Source organism: Adiantum capillus-veneris, chromosome 13 (assembly GCF_014529385.1).
Source record: "Adiantum capillus-veneris isolate H3 chromosome 13, ASM1452938v2, whole genome shotgun sequence".
NCBI classification, from domain to species: Eukaryota; Viridiplantae; Streptophyta; class Polypodiopsida; order Polypodiales; family Pteridaceae; genus Adiantum; species Adiantum capillus-veneris.
In genome coordinates this window covers 1,017,154-1,036,981 of record NC_140943.1, presented here as the reverse complement: position 1 = coordinate 1,036,981, position 19,828 = coordinate 1,017,154, and the positions used below count along the sequence as shown (strand labels likewise).

Sequence of the window (19,828 nt, the reverse complement as noted above, 5' to 3'; positions counted from 1 at the left end):
ACGTATTAGGTGTTGATACGCATTGAGAATTGTTGCTTTGTGTGGTTTGTTTTGCAGGAATCTCCCGTCTTACGGGAAGTACGGCTTCATGCCTAAGTCCCTCACGGGAAAGTACGGCTTCGCGCCTAAGTCCCCTTACGGGAAGGAACGGCCTTGTGCCCAAGCCCTTTACGGGAAAGCACGACCTTCGGGTCTAAGGTTACAGAACGGAGGGGTTTCCTCGGGTCTCGTGCTTGTATAAGAATTCTTTCTGAACAAAAGAATACTCTTAACGGGAGGGGGGACCAGCCCATCTTCTGGTCCCCAATACTATGTCGATCTTCTCCCTTCTCTCATGTTTGCAAAGTATTATAATTTTCAGATTTTTCTAAGTGCTCGTGTACGCTCCCGTTTTGTGAGAGTTCTTGTGGGTCTTGGTTCTTGGGGTTCTTCAAGGTCTTGAGGTCCTTGAGGTTCTTCTTTCACTTGCAATTTGTGTTAGAGAAGGATCTTCTCTTCACCCGAGTTCTACTCTTTTCCGCAGGCACACCCCTTGGTGTCCTTGCGCTCACACTAAGGTTTCTTTTTCCCACCTCACGTCGATTGGCCGGCCGCTAAGGGCACGGTCCGCTCTCAATGAGTGAAAAGAGGCACAAGGGGAGGCTGGACAAGCCCTTCTTTCTTGGGATTCCTGTTACTCTTCAAAAACACGATTAGGGATCGACACGCCCAAGAGGATTTGGGTTACATGCGACCACAACAAGCAAAAAAAAAAAAAAAATGTGGTTCTTGTCTTGAGTGATACAGAAGACTACCAAAGCTTTGATACCAACGTAAGGTGCAGCGGAAGTGAATGTTGAACTTTGCTCAAGATGAGTGCTCCGAACTGTGCTCAAGGTTCCTTTTACTTAGGGAAGGAAGAGCATTTCGTTCTTTAATGAGAGAGTGCAAGTGATCACAAACAAAGTGGATGAACACTGTGAATGAAGGTGTTGAGACTAAGAGATAGAAGAATACGACACCAGGATGTTGTCAAACCCTCCTCCAAGGGCCCCACTCTCTATGGCAAGAGCGGTCTACTTATGATTGCACAAATCTCTACAATGCTTGGACTTGCCGACGATGTCGACGACGTTGAGGACAACGACGAGACGGACTCAGATCTGGAAACTCTAAGGGCTGAAATCTGTAAAACTTCTATCTACTGAATTCTGACTCTATGTCGGTGACGATGGTAATGACGATGATGCAACGACGACGCGCTGAAAACGCAGATGCTGAAATCTGCGTTTTCCGGGCTGAAACTGTGAACTGCACGGGATCGGACCGTGCGGCGAGGATCTGTTGCGGGAAGGTGACATCTGCGAGGTTCGGGGGTTCTCCTACGGGTGCTAATTGCTGAAAACTGAAAACATTGATGCTTGTGGGGATTCGGTCGCGAAGATCTGCAAAAACGCGGAAGTGTCTTGCATATGCAAAAACGCTAAGGCTGAAAATGGTCTTGCTGTGAAGAATCTGCTAACGCTGGGAGTCTTCTGCTTCTTGTTGTTGCCAATGCAAAAACGTTGGCTGATCTGGTCCAAAACGCAAGCCTTCTGCTGTGATGCAAAAACGCTAGGGCATCTGGGGTTCTACTGAGAAGTTGCCGGTTGAGCGAGTGCTCCTGCTGCCTCTTTTGCCAGGGTGCTAGTTCTGGTTTCCTTAAATATTATCTTAGCAAATTTGCCCTACCTAGTTCCCAACAAAAGTCACTTAATAAATAAGTGAAAAATGTCAAAAATAGGGAAAATAGGTTTAATGCACTGGAAAATTCCCCGGATGGATTTTTGATGGATTTTGATGGATTCTGATGGATTCTATTGGGAATGTTGATGATCATGTTGTGTGCAACCGGAGGACATGCATCTAATCTAAGTGACTGGTCATGCACGGCCTGCGAACAGACTCACAAAAGTGCCAAATCACTTCCTATTCTAGACTGACTTGACTGACTGAACCCTGTTCATGCTGTAGGGTTGTATGTGTCAAGTGACAACGACTTTGTACGCAGTTGTTTAGTATGCCAAAAGGTCAAGTTTGACAGGCATAATGCACAAGGATTGTTACACCCTTTACCCATTCCCACCCGCCCCTGGGAAAGTATTGCTATGGATTTCATTTTTGATCTCCCGAAGACACAGAGTAGGCATGATGGCATTTGGACTGTCACCGACACATTTAGCAAGCAAGCTCACTTCATTCCAGGGAAGAAAATAGTCAAGACAAATCATTTAGCGAGATTGTTCATTGCACAGATTTTCAGGTTACATGGCATGCCTCGGACAATAGTCTCCGATAGAGATCCCCAATTCACGAGTTTGTTTTGGAGGGCTGTTTGAGAGAACAGTAGTAGCACAGGGTTGCACTTCTCATCATCTTTCCACCCACAGACACATGGGCAATCTGAGATTGCAAATTCAGTTGTACTGGATTTATTGAAGTCTTACATTTCTGATCAAAAGACTCGATAGAAAAAAAAATTGCCCTTGGTGGAATTTGCCTACAACAACACGATCCACTTTTCGACGGAAAAGGCGCCATTTGAGATCATTAAAGGTGCTCCAAAGGTTCCACCCTTCCTTAGCACGAAAGATAAAAATTTTGAAGCCAACCTGTCAAGTGATGTCCTGTGATGTCTGTTGATGTGACTGTCGTCTTGTACAAGTGCTAGATGTGTCGTGTCTAGTGCGTCGGTACTAATAGTCAGTGTCTACTAAGACAGTCTATGGCCTCTCTGTTTTGCAGGTGTAATCGAGAGCGATTACAAGTCTCTCAAGAGGGGGGTATGTCACAAACTGGTGACGTGGCAGGCCCCCGGATACACACACATCCCCTACTGACGTGACAGCAGCCCGAAAAACGCGCCGACACGCTGACGTGGCAAATTGTACGAACCCCCGCAAATTACGCTGACAGATTTTCATAAAACACGATGGGCTGATAACGTGGCAATCCGTACGATTTTCGCAAATTACGCTGGCCAGCTTTTGGGCATGATGCTTTCCGGTTGAGAAGCTTTTGAGTAACTAATTTTGAGGCTCTACTTTTGGGGCATCCGTGTAACAATAAATAAGTCCTTTGGGCCTCATTACTCAGGGAATCTAGACGCAGAGTCTAAGTGTAAGATCCCACGGACTCCCTTGTACTTTGCATACAGATTAATATAAAAAGAAATACCAAAAGGGGCGCCAGTCTTTGTGGCCAATACCTCTTGGCACGGAACTACGCCGGGTCGTGTCGTCTTTTGTGAGTTGTTTTAAAGTGAATCTATGCTGTGTCGCGATAGAATCTTGACTTGGGGTGTCCAAGTTTGTTACAGTTGTACGCACGACGTGCATGTCCAGGCACTTTAGATTAGTTGCATACCCTCTGATCGCACACGAGCATGGCCAATGTCTGCTACATGTAGGCATTCGGCAGTGTTCCTATACAATTGTATTAGTACTCAGCCTAGGTATTTATCTGCATGTGAATCACCTCTTATTAGTAGTTCATCAACTTAAGAATAAGTGACATTTTGCACCATTTTAGAAACCGTGGGTTTTTAAGTTGGATTACCCGACCCAACATATATAAGTGACCCTAGAGTCAGTACCAAGTACCCACAGTACCTCAGCTTAATCTAGTATCATAAAGTGATGACGTGGCGGACAGCAAAAACCCTAATTTCTGCCAGAAACCCTAAAATTCCTGCAAACCCTAATTTTTGCCAGAAACCCTAATTTTCGAAAATCGCGGAGGCTGAAAAAAAAAATGATGAGCGACGCAAATTTTGCTTTTTCTCTACAATATGAGAAAGAGAGAGAGAATGCTTTTGCTTTCAAGTTTTGACTCTCTGTGAGAGAGAGAGAGCAATTGCTTTTGATTTGAAGCTTTTGGGGCTCTGCTTTTGGGCATCCCTTGTAACCTTTAAATTAGTGGTGAGGGCCTCACTTCTCAGAGCATATGGACGCAGAGTCTGAGAGTGAAACCCTAGCAACTCTCTTGTACTTTGATTTGATTAATATAAAAAGAAATACCGAAAGGGGCGCCAATCTTTGGGGCCAATATCTCTAGGCACGGAACTCCGCCGGGCCAGTGTACATCTATTGTGATCTGTGACTTGTTTTGAAGTGGTTATTTGGTGTTGTCGCGGTTGATTCTTGACTTGGAGTGTCCAAGTCTGTTACAGTGGTATCAGAGCACGGCCGATTTCTCTTCTACGGGAAATCCGATCCCCGAATTTATTTTTTTTCCGCGGCACCTATGGCTTCAGGCAATGATCAGTCGACTCCCTCTTCATCTGGAGATGCGGGCTGGGATCTCAACGAAGATTCAGACAGAGAGTATGGCCCGCCTCCGCCTACTCAGGTGGAGCAAAGAGAGATGGAGCGTCGTCAATTGATTGGCAATGCAACAAAGATGAGGCTCAATTTTGCCAAGGACCCGAAGATGGCAAAATATATGAACCAGACCTCTTTGGAAGAGGTACAGATGGAGTGGCAAAGAACCACAACACCACTCCCGAAACCCGCTCTCAAGAAACCTTCAACCTCCAAGAAATATACGGAGAAGGAACTGGAGAACATGGTTGATGCACGGATTGCTCAGCTTTTCTACGTGCAAAAGAAAGGCAAAAAGCACGGCAAAAAGCAAAAGAAAGGCACTGACTTCCCGCGATATTTGGATCGTCGGTCAACATTTGACAAGGCAAAGAAATTGAAGAAGCGCGTCAAGTTTGAAGACCTACCCAGTTCTTCTTCTTCTTCTTCTGACAGTTCTTCTAGCTCTTCAGACTCGAGCGAAGATGACAGGAAAAGCAAAAAGCGAAGCAAGAAACAACGCTTCGAAAAGGGCAAGAAAAAGGCAAGGAAGTCTAAGTCTCGCCCAGTGAGTGACGATTCTACATAGGACTCGTCTACGGACAATTCAGACTCTGACAACGGAAACTTTTATGCAAACAAGAAGAATTTTTACAAAGCCAACCAGTATGACTTTCTCGAAGATAAAAGCAAGAAAGTCCGAGAGTTTAAGGAAGGTGGCCACTTGATCAAGTTTGATACTTTTTCAGGATACTCAGATGCTTTGAAGGCTTTGTCTTTTATTCAACAGTTTGACATCACTTTCGCGGGAGGACGCTATTCAAAGCACTCCAAGATTCGGAGAGCTGCCTCTTACTTTAAGAGGAATGCTCGTACTTGGTGGTCCACGCTTCTTTTAAACAAGACTGCGCCAGTTAAATGGCTAAAATTTAAGAAGCTTTTTATTTCTTCTTGGTTAACGCAAGAATATGAATGAGATATACGAGCTGCTTGGAACCATCTTCGCATGACCAAGAAAGACACAATCAATGCTTATTGTGAAAGATTCTGGAGCTCTTTTCTACCAGCCTCTTCATTCAAGAAGATCTCGTTCAGAGAACAGATTGAGCGGTTTACCTTGGGTCTACCTACAAAGATCCGAGATCACTGCTTGGAAGAGAAGTCAGCTTCTATTTAGGAGTTGATGAGTCATGCGAAGCGGGGCTTTGCCATTCACTCTGGCAGTTTGACCTACCCCACAGATAAGGCCATGACACAACGAGCCGAACAGACTTCTGGGAATGAAAGTAGAAAGATAAAGAGCAACCCAGAGAAAAAGGATGCACGACCCAAGCTTATTCCTGAGGAGAGAGCTAGCTTCATCAGAGAGGGGAAGTGCTTTGGATGTGGGGAACATGGACATATCCCCGCGAAGTGCCCTAAAAAGGCACAGAAAGAACACAATGATAAGGACGACGACAGGCTTGAGAGTTCGAGAGCAGCTGACGAATGTGGCAGAAAAGACAGATAGAAAAGCAAAACTGGTACTACATGACGTGGGACCTGCACCGAATCTAATAAATGAAAGTACAAACTTTGCCGCTTTTGGGGCAAAGTAAAGGATCAGGAAGCTCTTTTGAAGGAGACGAGGCAAACTTCTTTTCACTTGGAATTGGCGGCTCGATTTGGAATTACGCCCGACAGACTGACGCCACAAGCGGAGGTGGTTCGACTAGCACCCGGATGGGATGTTGCCATTAAACCGAGCATTGGCAAACTTCGTTTGCAATGACAGGGGTGTTCAGGGCACGCGAGTGACGTTCCACTCAGGATCCCTTAGTACCACAAGAACTACGCCGTGGTTGACTACCGGGCCGAGAAAGCGACTTTGATAAATGAAGCGCTTAGAGATTGTACTTGATGAACTTCAATTTCTTACTCATTCTTTTGGGAGAGAACTAAACGATGGATAAAGGTTGAATATGTTTTGACCTGATCTAAAGAACGCCAAGATTTTTCTCACACTCATGCCGATTGCTTTTCAGAGGGCCTGAAGATCATACCATTGATTTGATACCTGGACGCACCTCACCGAACCGGCCACCCTACTGTGTGAGCCGAGCACAGAATGAAGAGATTATGAACCAAGTGAAAGACCTCTTGGAAAAGGGTCTTGTCCAGCCTAGTACTTCACCGTATTGCTCTCCAGTGTTGTTGGTTTTGAAGAAAGACGGATCTTGGAGAATGTGCATCGATTATAGAGCTCTCAACAAAATCACCATCAAGAACAGATTTCCGATCCCTAGGATCGATGATATACTCGACAGGTTACAGGGATCCTCGTGCTTTAGCAGGATTGACTTGAAGAGTGGATATCATCATATCAGGATAGCGCCGGGAGACATCTACAAGACAGCTTTTCGGACTACTTTTGGGTTATTTGAGTTTTTGGTGATGCCTTTTGGCTTAACCAATGCTGTTGCGACATTTAACCGGATGATGGATAGGATTTTTCAAGAGTACAGGCTATTTGTTGGCACTTTCTTTGACGACATCATTCTTTTCTCCAAGAATGAGGCAGTACACAGAGATCATCTGCTTCAGGTCTTTCAGGCATTACAACATCACAAGTTAGTGATTAATGCAAAGAAAAGTGAATTTTTCCTACCAGAGATTCACTTTTTGGGACACATTGTGTCACCAGCAGGAGTGCAAATGGATCCGGCCAAGATAGAGACTATCCGTGATTGGCCCGACTTGAGGAATGTCCATGAAGTTAGAAGCTTCTTGGGACTGTGTTCATACTACACGCGGTTCATACGAAAGTTTGTAGAGGTTGCTTCCCCTTTGCATACCTTGACACAGAAAGGAGTACCTTTTTTGTGGGGACCCACAAAGGTGACTGCCTTTCGGACATTGAAAGAGAAATTGACTACAAGACCTATTTTGACTTTGCCAGGCTTGCAGAAGTCATTCGAAGTATATTGTGATGCTTGTGGTCATAGTCTGGGTGCGGTCTTGATGCAAGAAGGCCATGTCATAGCTTACGAGAGCCGTTTGTTCTCTAGGCCGAAGATAACAACACAGATCTATGAGAAAGAGCTTTTGGCGGTTATCCATGCTCTTACTCAGTGGCGGCACTACCTACTCGGAGCGGATTTTATTGTCTTTACAGACCATCAGAGTTTGCGCTACTTCTTGTCACAGAAGCAGCTTTCGGAAAAGCAGATGCGGTGGGCGAACATCTTGTCACAGTTCCACTTCCAGATTGTCCATGTGCAGGGACAGAAGAATGTGGTGGCAGATGCTTTGTCTCGGAAACCGTTGGTTCTTGCTATTTCCGTGATACATCATAGGAGCTTCGAGGATATGATCGATCAATATGCCACAGATAAAGATTTTGCACATATTTTCACACGGATTCGGGATGGGGAGACAGTAGCGATGAGAAAGACTATGTTGTGCGTTACACAACCGTTAAGGGATAAGGTTATGACTGAATGCCGCTGTCCACCTTTTACGGGTCACCGCGGCATTGCTACCACCATGAAAGGGATAGAGAGATACTTCTTTTGGCCGTGACTCAAAAAGGACGTGGAAGAGTTGTGCGCAGTATGCCAGAAGGTCAAGTTTGACAGGCATAAGACACAGGGATTGTTACACCCTTTTACCCATACCCACCCGCCCCTAGGAAAGTATACACAGAATGATCACGATGATTTTCCGATTACATGGCACGTCTGAGACAATTGTCTCCGACAGAGACCCCAGATTTATGAGTTTGTTTTGGAGGGCAATTTGGGAGAACATTGGCACGTAGTTGCAATTCTCGTCATCATTCCACTTGCAGACTGACGGGCAATCTGAGATTGCCAATTCAGTGGTTTTAGATTTATTGAAGTCTTGTATCTCGGATCAGAAGACTCAATGGGAAAAGAAATTACCTTTGGTGGAATTTGCCTACAATAACACGATACACTCTTTGACGGGGAAGACGCCATGTGAGATTGTTGAAAGTGTTGCGAAGGTTCCATCCTTCCTGAGCACGAAAGATTAGATTTTTGAAGCGGATGAATATTCGCGAGATTTGGATACAGCTATTGCCAAGGTTCGCGAGACTTTGTAGGAGTCTCAAGAACGACAGAAAAAGGATGTGGATCGCCATCGTCGAGACTTGAAATTGAAGGAGGATGATTGGGTGCTCTTACGTTTTGAGAAGGCACCCCTACGAAAGAAAAAGGGAAAGGAGAGGCTTTTTCCATAGCTTAGTATGCGATACTACGGACCTTTCCAGATCACTGACAAGATAAATGATGTCTCCTTCCGATTGAAACTGCCAGATACTTGGAGGATTCACAATGCATTGCATGTGAGTCTCTTGAAACCTGTTAAGGGTGATGTGTCTGATGATGGAGAGCCTGATGAGCAACCCGAAGTGGAAGAAAAGGAGGAGATCCTTGTTCCTGAACAGATTTTGGCACATAACGATACGAAGAAAGGTAAAGTCCGAAGGCAATTCTTGGTTAAGTTCAAGAACTTTCCTGCATTTGATGCGAAGTGGATGGAGGAGGAGGACCTAACATTACTCCTCGGATTGTGAAACTTTACCTCGATGCTTTTGGTTTAGCATAGTCTACTCCAAATGGAACCCAGAATTCAGCTTGGCCGGAGATCTGGTGCAGTGAGATGCACAAGAGGGGAGTCACTCCACTCCTTTGTCAATAGATGCCTTGATTTTGATACTAAAGTCACTGATGTCTCTTTGAGCTTCAGGGATACTGAGAGCTGACAGTATTCTGCTAGATGACTTTATAAAATGGAATTCCTGATTATGATACTGATTTGTTCTTGACTTCTTGTGAGTGCAGGAACTGATAGAGGAAATGACTGCAGCATTTTGGTCTACTTGATCTCGAATAGACATGGTTGCAATAGGGGTTAGTCAATCGGACATCGATAAGGTCCCGATTGGACCTAGATGTGATTACTAGCTACATTGCCGATAAATCATGGCCTAAGATCCGAATGAATGTTGAATGTCATGTGATGTCCTATGATGTCTGGTGATGTCCAGTGATGTCGTGTGATGTGACTGTCGATTTTGTACATGTGCTAGATGTGTGTTCCTAGTACGTAGGTACTAACAGTCAGTGTCTGCTAAGACGGTTTATGGCTTTTGTCGGTTTTGCAGGTGTAATCGCGATCGATTAAAATGCTTTCAAGAGGGGGTTATGTCACAAAGTGAGGACGTGGCGGACAGCAGAAACCCTAATTTCTGCCAAAAACCCTAAAATTCCTGCAAACCCTAATTTTTGCCAGAAACCCTAATTTTCAAAAATCGCGGAGGCTGAAAAAAAAAAATGATGAGCGACGCAAATTTTGCTTTTTCTCTACAATATGAGAAAGAGAGAGAGAATGCTTTTGCTTTCAAGTTTTGACTCTCTGTGAGAGAGAGAGAGAGAGAGAGAGCAATTGCTTTTGATTTGAAGCTTTTGGGGCTCTGCTTTTGGGCATCCCTTGTAACCTTTAAATTAGTGGTGAGGGCCTCACTTCTCAGAGCATATGGACGCAGAGTCTGAGAGTGAAACCCTAGCAACTCTCTTGTACTTTGATTTGATTAATATATAAAGAAAGACCGAAAGGGGCGCCAGTCTGTGGGGCCAATATCTCTAGGCACGGAACTCCGCCGGGCCAGTGTACATCTATTGTGATCTGTGACTTGTTTTGAAGTGGTTATTTGGTGCTGTCGCGGTTGATTCTTGACTTGGAGTGTCCAAGTCTGTTACATCTAGCATTTTACACCAGATCAACCCATCAGCATCAGCGTTTTAAGTTTTCAGCCATAGCCTCGCCGCATCGTCATGCAGATCCAGCCATCAGACCCAACGTTTTTCAGTTTTCAACCCCCAAGGCGCCAGATCAGCCAGCGTTTTTTAGATTCCAACCCATCGCCACCGTTGGCGATAGCAGATCAACCCATAGCCTCAAAAGGAGCAGAAGAAGTTTCACCAACTTGCAAAGTTTGGCCGAGTGGCCTATTTTAAAGAAGAGTTCCCACCAACTTATGGGACCCCGTCTGATGGGAAGCCCAAGGGACCTAAAGCCTTAAAATAAAACGGGACCCCACACACACACAATCTCTTGCAAAAAAGGTGATGATGTGGCAGTTGTACGGACGTCCGTGATTTACACTAATGACATGGCACGTTGTACGGACTTCCGCGAATTGCGTTGGCAGGTGCTGACATGGCAGTTGTACGGAATTCCCTATTTTGCGCTGGCAGATTATGGGGAAGATGTTTTTGGACCAGATGCTTTTGAGTTTGAAGCTTTTCATGTAACTGCTTTTCATAGGCCAAGGGCCTTTAAATATGTGCCATAGGCTCAATCTCTGGCACAGTCCCATGTCGTGGAGGTGCAGAGTCTGGAGTACCGGCATTGTACTGAGTTCAAGCAATATAAAGTAATACCAAAAGGGGTGCCAAGGTTTGGGGCCAGTGCTCTCTTGGGGTGGAACTCAGTCACTCTCAATCTCATATGTCGTGGATCTCTCTCAGTTCAATTGTTATTTGAAGTGCTTAAAGATGTTTAGTCTGTTCTTTTCCGTTGGCAGGTGGTGCCGGTCCCCGTGACATCATCCTCCCGCAAACATGCAATCGATGGCATGTTGTCCTCTCTGTCAGATCCACTGCTAGACCCCATGTGTGCTGTTGAAAAATAGATTGGATGCTTCGTAGGAGAAGAATTGTCTAAGCTCTGATACTTCATTGGAGAAGAATTGTCTAAGCTTTGATACCACTGTAATAGGCTTGGACACCCAAGCGAGAAATCAATAGCAACACATGAACAAAAACTGCAACAATTGAACTTGAATAGAAAGAAAGAGAGAAAAGATTTGACACGAAGCGGCAGAGTTCCGCTTCCAAATGCACTAGCCCCAAAGACCGACACCCCTTTTACTATTTCTTTCTTTATTGATAATCACAAAGGTACAACCGCCAGGAGGTGATCCTTAGTAATCTGCTACCAAGCTGATTTGTAGAGCCCACCGCCAAGGCTCCTTATAAAGAGTACAAGGGGCCCCTAAATCTGGGCGTCCCAGTTTCTTTTCAGATGGCCCAAAAGCTATGTCAGAATCTACCAAAAACTAATGTCTGTCCGGACTGCCACGTGGCAGCGAGGAAAACACCGCGCATATTGCGCTGATGGCCATGTGTCATCCTCTACGTAAAGTTTTTAAACCTGCTGGATTTTATTTCTTTACTTCAATGGCCCCTAGGGGCCCATTAGCTCATGCCACATCATCTCACTTGTGAGAGGTGCCCTCTGAAAACGGCTAGTGGTGCGAATACCGGACAGGCTTCAGTGAAATTTCCATGATATCTAGACTTTAGAAAAGCCTCACAAGGCCAGGCACAGCCACAAAGAAACCCTCACTCACTAGATCGATGACCTCCAAAACTCTCTAACACACCCACTCAAATCTTGGGTACAAAACAAGACCCAGGATCTGGGGACAACAAAGGGTGAAGATGGAATCTGACATGACCAATCCACCAGTACATCAAGCACACTATCTCTCAACAGAATCTCGGAGGACAAACACAGATGCTCAACACAAAATCCTTATCTTAATGCACACAAAGAGCTAAAACAATCTAGCATCCCTGATTGAGATCATTGGTATTCTCAAAGCACAAGGCACCATTTCACTTGAAGAAAAGAGATGAGCGTACCATGTATTCAAAAATAAAGTACAGGTGATCTCGTTCTCTAATGACCTCCCTCAACTTGATAATGTTCGGGTGGCTTAGTTTCTGCAAAGACTGCAGAGCAAGCATGTGGCAACACCGGGGTAAACATGTAATTTGGGCAATCAGTATTACCTCAGGAAACACTTGATGCATCATACCTTAACCTCTCGAAGATTCATGCACTCCTCCCAGGAATAAAATTTCCTCTTCATTTTCTTCACTGCTACCTGGCATATGAATACAGTAAAACAAGTCCACTCAGACCACTTCACCGGAGGCCGACACAAAGAGAAGTAGGGATGCACGCTGTGTAGTAATTTTTCCCACTGGATCTCAATGACATACAAAATCTCAAAGCTGTACCCCCCCCCCCAAACCCCGCCCCCCTCCCCCCCCCCCCCCCCAAAAAAAAAGGAAGCAAGCTGCAAAGCTCAAGCAACATACAACTTCATTTGTCCTCCTGTTTATTGCCTTTGAAACACTGCCATAAGTACCATCACCGACTTGCTTGATCAGCTTGTACCTAAAACAGATAACAGATAATGGCCTTACTAAGCACAGATTTCACTAATATATTACACACTCTCAATTGTAATAGCATGATGCACCCAAACAAAATAATGTTACATCTAATGAAATGACCATTCCTTTAGACACACCAAGCCTCCAAGGGTCAAACCAAATTTTGCCTTCAGCCAGTGTTAATTAGATTCCTTCCAAAAGAGTATGCAATCAAACAAAAACTATCAGTGTTACTATTGCAAACACAGCTGATAGGAATCATCCACTTAAACACTGTCACAAAAAAACCTAGTTCTGAAAGTGCTTTTGGCAGTATCCTAAGGCTTCACGGGCTTTAACAATTCCTTCCTGGTATTACCAATTGGCTTATTTGTATACTTACACAAGCTTTATGTGTTAATGAAGATTATTCAGAGATGAAATGTTTCCGTTTTAAGAGATACATAAAATAGAATACAAGGATAAGCCAAAAATTGAGGGACGGGATTCAACACCGTGTGCTGACCAGCAATCGTTAGCAATTCCAGGGTTATGCAGGCAAGATACACCTCTGGCATCGTGCAATTTGAGGGTTGCAGCTCTATGTTTTGTCCATTGTAGCATGTGTCACCCTGGCTACAGGGGGAAGACAAGATTTGCACACCTTTCAGTATAACCTAAACAAGTACTAGTTAAACTCCTCCATATTATCAGACCTAGCATCAGAGTCAAAAGTAGAGAGACCCAGGTGAGTAGGGCTAAAATTTTGTATTTGGCTTCGACATCTGTTTTAAGTAAGGCAAAGAGTGTTTCTAGCAAGTCTTCATTGAGTTTTACTGCAAATTAACATTGCAGATTCTATGCTTCCCTCAGCAGGTGTCTGTGCAGCAAAATGCCCTGCGGGTGTGTCCTCTTCCAATAGCAACAATTAAATGCGTCCAAGAAGCACAACCAGCAAATTGGAGCACCCACTCTTCTCTCTTGCTTGTATTCATGCTCGTAACTTCAAGCACTGAATGCTCCTCTGCCTAGCCCATCATTCGCCAGTTCAATCTCTGTTGCCCATCCGTCCCTTTGCCCGTTGAGTAATGCCTAGTCTAGGATTCTAGCATCACACAGAAGCATCACTCCTACATCGACAATGTGAGAGCCTCTGCATAGTTATAATCAGAGACCCAAACAGCAAACATACACAAGTAAGATTAGGAAATGGTGTGGTGAAGTTAGTTAAAAGGTGCAAAACTTTCATTGAGCACAAAGATGGCACTGTTCGGATCTACAACAAGTCATAGTGCTAAGAAAAACCAATCATACATCCACTCACTTAGTGTGATAATGAATTAACTTCAAATGGCCTCTTAAAATTTTGACAGCTACACCCGAAAAATTTCTCAAAAGAATCAACTTCAAATGGCCTCTCTTGAAATTTGTCTCGCGACATGAGTGTAGCTTGCAATGAGGTGGTGTCACAAGAAATTAAATTAGCTTCCAAAATTCTTCTCAAAAGTAGCTCTACAATGTCATGATAGACAACTGTAACAGCAGGTAGATAACGTCCAGAAGAAAGTGATATAACTAAAATTAAATTTTCTCAAGGATAGCTCTACACTGTCACAACAAACAACTCTAATCATACCCCAAATTATGAACTTCACTGCTATCAATGGGGAAATAGGGAAAAGCAGAGATTATATATTACGAAACAGCCTCAAGGAACCCCACATGTGAAAAAATATCAGGTGATATGATGGCTAAAAACTACCAAAACTCCATTATTTGACATGAACACAAGCACACATTAACCCCAACTAACGTAATATTAGGAGCAAGACTTACGTCTCCATGAGTGTAAATTGAGCCTGCAGTTAAATTTCAGAAGCACACCAATAATGCCGCAGCACGGCAATTCAAGTCTTTTCTGTTATCAAAGCGAGGGCAACACTCTGTGTTCCATAAATCTGGATCTTCATAATGGCAAAATGATCTCAATCCAAAGTAGCCGGGGTTGTCGAAACTGAGAAACCACCTAGATTCCAGTGCAGTCATAATTTAAATATGCTAGTCATTTGTTGCGTGAAGGTTGATAGCACTAATGCTAGTCATTTGAATAAATGGTCCAGAAGCCTAATGGTACAGGGTGCCCTCCTTCCCATCCACCATATGGATAGCAGCCTGCAGTGGTTGTTTTTCAAAAAGTACACTAAGTATATCCTTGAACAACTAAAAACGTATATCCATCAATACAAAAATGAGCCAAAATGAAAAGGTGATAGCTTCCCAACTGTGAAGGTTGCATATGAATTATCCACTGATGTCCTTTATACACCTCGATTTCTTTGCCTGTATTTCTGCTTTGCTTAAACAGTGATGTTGCCAAGGTGGAGGTTGAAGTTCCATGTAATTTAATGTTGAACCCCACTGCTTGCTCATCTCCAACTCTTTGCAGTTTGTCAGAAAGGTACACGAAACACATGTGGCTGCATGAGAAGCCAACTCTAAGCTCGCACAATGTAGTAAAAATAGGAACAAAAAAAAAGGTTATGTTTGCAAACTAAACTGCCAAAATGCAAGAACACACAGCCTGCGAATGCCTTGAAAACTCAAGAAACTTCAATATAATATGTGTTTAAAGGCAATACACAATGTTCATGTTAAAAACGCATCTTCAAAAGCGAGATAAGGTGATCGGTAAGTCTAGCATTCTGATGTCTCAGCAGAAACGCGTTCAAAGCGTAGATCCAACTCGGCACAAAAGGGCAAACAGATCACATGGTAAGCCGGAAACCTTCATGAGATCCAAAATAATAGAAGAAACGCAGAGGCAAATCTAGCGAGACCAAAAGCAGAAGAGAATGAAGATCTAGGCTGGGAAACGTACCTGAACGATGAGCTACAAGCGGAACAGGCACGCCTCCATGTCCTTTTGGCTGGTCTCAAGCTCGTTGAGCGAAAATTCTGCTGGGAAATCCATCTACAAGTCGTGATTCACACGTGTCAATCCGCTCGTATTCTTATTCATAGCAATAGTAGCAACAGCAATCTTTAATATTTACTTGGTGAGCCAAAGGTCGATCTTTGAGCCCACAGATGGCCACTTGGCATGATCAGAGCCATTGCCCACAACTGGAATCTCATGGCCAGGAGCCTCGCAGAAAAACAAGTAACAAGAATATTGTTGCTTTTTATTATGTGTGCTTGCGTTGGTCACCCCACGGCTCTGCAAGCATGGTAAAGCACAGTTTCTCACAAGAGTGGCAGGAGATTCCGTCCAACGTTTTTGACAAACTGATGGCGAAGGCAGGCCCTTTCACATGAGCCACAAAACCTGAGATCTCATTTGTGCCCTGAATCTTAGGCCTGCACAGAGTTGGCCACCACGACTCTGCAAGCATGACAAGCAAGGTTTCAACAATTTCTCACAAGAGTGGCAGGATATTTCGTCCAACCAAAATGATCGAATCCAAAAAGTAGACCACCGTTTTTGACAAACTGCTTGCTAAGGCATGCCCTTTTACATGAGCTAGTCGGAGGGTTTGCAAAGGCATGATCTTGTCTTGCGATGCAATGACCTACACATGCAGCTTGAAGGCATTTGATATCAGGCAAGATGTTGGTGTGGGCAAAAGACAAAAAACATCATTCAGCAAATGCAAAGATAAGGGATGCAATGATCTACGCATGCAGCTTAAAGGTATTCGACATCATGCAAGATGTTGGTATGGGCAAAAGAGTTCATGATGATTTTATAAGTCAGGAGCTGTTGACAAAAAAAGTTGTGCTTGGCGCTGCCTTGGTTGACATGTATGCCAAATGTGGTGTACTTCATAAAGCACAAAAAGTGCTTGATGAGCTTCCATGTCGTCTCTTGCAATGCTCTGATCCCGGGATATGCCCAACAGTGGTAGGGCAGGAAGCTCTGGGCTGTTCTCAGCAGATGCAAAGAGAAGGCAACTCTTTAAATACAGTCACCTTACGCTTCTATCTCGAAGGCATGTGGCATTGAGCTCTTGATGCAATGACCTACACACGCAACTTGAAGGCATCTAGCATGATGCAAGATGTTGGTATGGGCAAAAGAGTTCACATAGATATTGTTAGTCAGGGGCTGTTGATAAAAAATGTCGTGCTTGGCACTGCCTTGGTTGACATGTATGCCAAATGTGGTGCTAGGAAGCTATGGGCTTTTTTCAACAAATGCGTAGAGCTTCAGATACGCATTGATGCTTCAGATGCAATCACCTATGCGTTGGTTGACATGTATTGAGCTTCATATACGCATTGAGCTTCAGATGCAATCACCTATGCATGCATTTTAAAGCCTTGTTAAACATGGATTCTCTCACAATCGTAGCACATTGCAGATCAGCATCTTCCCTCAAGCAATATTTTTAAGGAGACATTGAAGAATCTATGGATCATGAAGATGAAAAGGACCTTGCGGACACTCCTTCCTTGCGTTGGGTCTTCGCCATGCTGATTCTTCGGGTCTCTGTGACTCTTCTGACCTTGGTAGGCTGGTGGCCTCCTGCTGCATTGGTTGATGAGCGCAAGAAGGGAGCCATTATTTGCATCTTTACTATCGATGGTGCACATTACTGGCCATCCAATTTGAAGTAGCTCCCTTGCAAGATCATCACCCTCTTGAAATTTCTCCCTGAGTTGCATGTCTCCTGATGAGGTGATGGATAAGAACAAGGAGGCAGTCCACTTATCACGCACAGATGCATGCCTTCTAATAGGTCGATGAGCACAAGAAGGCAGCCATTATTTCATTACGATGGAAAATTCAACCCGTCAATTGACTATACTTGTCCAATACCATAGAGAGCACCGTTCATCAAAAAAGAACTAGAGGAGAATCTGGCACAGCTACGAAATGGCGAAACATCTCCTTCGAGCTCATTTTGGGAAAGATCAAGGAAATTAAGCCCATTAAGTTCACAAAGCTCATCTAGAATTCTACTTGATAAGTGGTTGTCAGAAAAATCTAGATAAGCCGCTTGAAAGACACCAATAGCCATGAAATTGATTGCTGTCAAATCCAAGTAGAAAAGGCCGGAAAGGTTTCCCAAACTCTTGGGAATGACACCATCAAAATAGTTGTTGCTGAAATCTACAGATTGTGCTTGATTCCATAAGAAGTTGTGCCTCCTGTTAGGTTATTATTGTTGACGTAGAAGCCCACCATGGACACCATCCTCGCATACTCATAAGGGATTTCCCATGTCAGATGGTTATGGCTTAAGTCCAAGTGTGATAATTCTGAAAGAAATCCCAAAGGAATAGGCAGGTGTCCAGAGAGGTCACTGTGGGAAACATTGAGCTTCACCAGGCTGCGTATTTTACCGAGCTCTGCAGGGATTTGGCCGGTGAGCTTGTTGTGGCCCAAGTTCAGGCCTTGCAACCTGCCCAATTCTCCCAAACACGGAGGGATACTGCCAACCAAACCATTCTGCGAGAGGTCTAGGATAGTAAGATTATGGAGGACAAAAGCTCCCCCAAAATGTTGCTACTCAACATGTTACCTGGAAGCAACACATAGACCAAAACAGAGCATTTGCCGATTTAAGGAGGTATGCTGCCGTTAAGCTTGTTGTAAGAGAGATCCAATACTCCAAAGTGCTGGGTGAACATGGAGTCTGGTATGTTGAATTCTGTACTAAAAGAGCATATCTTGTCTGAAATTGTTCCAACGAGCTGATTATACGATAGAACAAGGCAATCTAGCCCAGGTAGGTTCCCAATTGCCTCGGGTATTCGGCCACCTAGATTGTTACTGCCCAAATCAAGGGTTGCAAGCTGTGAACACCTACCAAGCTCAGGAGGAATTGCTTCAGTGAAGATGTTGGAGCTAAGAGTGAGGGTGGTAAGATTCGCCAACATACCCAGCTCGGTCGGGAGGGACCCTTCGAGAAGGTTGCTATCCAAGCACAGCTCATGCAATATTTTGAGGTTAGGGGAGACAAACTTCCAGTGAGGTAATTGTCTCTTGCTAATATCTCCATAAGGGAGTCGGATTCCATTTGGCAAGGGTCATTGCCACTAGCATTTCCATCCCTGCAAAGTATCCTGGAATGTTCCCTGTGAGCTGATTGCTAGTGAGTTCTATGTATAACAAAGCAGTGCATTTCCAAAATGTCGTGTTGATAGTGCCATTAAAATAGTCCCTATTCAAGAATGGTTGTGAGAGGTGGGGTGCTTGGAGAGCTCACCAGGTATAGAGCATGAGAGTTTATTACCATCCAAGCTTAAAGTGATGAGTGAAGAATAGTCACCCAACTCTTTTGGTATGCTCCCTAAGAACTTATTGGTTGCCAACAAGAGAGAAGTTACCCTTGTCCAGCTGCCCAACCAAGATGGTAATGGCCCATTGAAATGGTTATTCTCCAAAGACAGGGAACTGACAAGCTGAAGGTTCACAAGCTCATCCGAAAGCACACCTCGAAGCTGATTTAAAGAGAGATCCACAATTTGCTGACTTTTGCAGTTCCTCATCGAAACCAAAAGAGACCCATTGGAAAGATTGTAGGGCATGATGAGAGTGGTTAAGTTTTGGAGGCGGCCTGTGGAGTCAGGAATAGGGCTGGATAGGAGATTGTGAGTGAAATCCATCTTTGTCAATGCCTGAAAATTGCCAATCTCTATCGGCAAGGACCCCGAGAGTTGACACGAAGCCATGTAGAGGTTTGCTAAACTGCGCAAGCTTCATATTTCTTTAGGCGATGCGCATGCATGATAGACATGGTGTGTGCCTGTGTTACTGTAACATGACAAAGAGTGTGGCATGTAAGTATCTGCAAGAGGTATGGCAAGTGTATGTGTGTATATCGTGTGTGTGTGTGTGTGTGTGTGTGTGTGTGTGTTAGTGGATATGTCTCTCTATGTGTAGTAAGAGTGTTGTGAGTTAGAGAAGAGTACCTCATGTACATCACTATTTGGCTCATTGCAACAATCACTTCTCCATGGCAACAGGCGGTTGTGTGTGTTGCCTTTGCAGGCCCGTTCAACACATTTTTCTGTTGATGCTATGAGACTAATGGCAATGCAGATGGCAGAAGTTCCTATCCTAATCGAGCCTGAAGAAAACGTGAATGTTGTTGTCATTGGAAGGAGTTGTAGCATTCAAGCGTTTTGCTGATGCGCTTCTATTAAAAGATCACAACTACCCCTTCACTGTTGTATGTCAAGGTGATGTCCGTGTAGCGAGAAGGGTAGTAGACAGAGGTGATTGTCATGTTGTTCCCGTCTATGGATGAGAAGCCCACCACCTTGTAA

General features: G+C 44.2%; 1 protein-coding gene and 1 pseudogene across 7 annotated transcripts in view; both read right to left on the bottom strand.

Moving 5' to 3' along the window:
• Positions 1–15,588, bottom strand: part of LOC147443499 (cyclin-dependent kinase F-4-like) — a 65,712-nt gene extending 50,124 nt beyond the window's left edge. For 3 of the 7 annotated variants that reach the window (XM_086526309.1, XM_086526310.1, XM_086526312.1), the window contains exons 1-5: positions 15,432–15,588; positions 14,880–15,030; positions 12,497–12,575; positions 12,211–12,279; positions 12,035–12,124 (exon numbers count right to left, since the gene is read on the bottom strand). In XM_086526309.1, coding sequence (XP_086382435.1) covers positions 12,035–12,124; positions 12,211–12,279; positions 12,497–12,575; positions 14,880–14,983 — 342 coding nt within the window. In that variant the 5' untranslated portion in view covers positions 14,984–15,030; positions 15,432–15,588. Of the gene's footprint in view, positions 1–12,034; positions 12,125–12,210; positions 12,280–12,496; positions 12,576–14,389; positions 14,726–14,879; positions 15,031–15,431 lie in introns of those variants that run through there. The other 4 variants (XM_086526311.1, XM_086526313.1, XM_086526314.1 and 1 more) reach the window with 4 other exon arrangements.
• Positions 15,589–17,355: 1,767 nt separating this feature from the next.
• LOC147443498 (uncharacterized) lies at positions 17,356–19,339 on the bottom strand (annotated as a pseudogene).
• Positions 19,340–19,828: the final 489 nt, after the last annotated feature.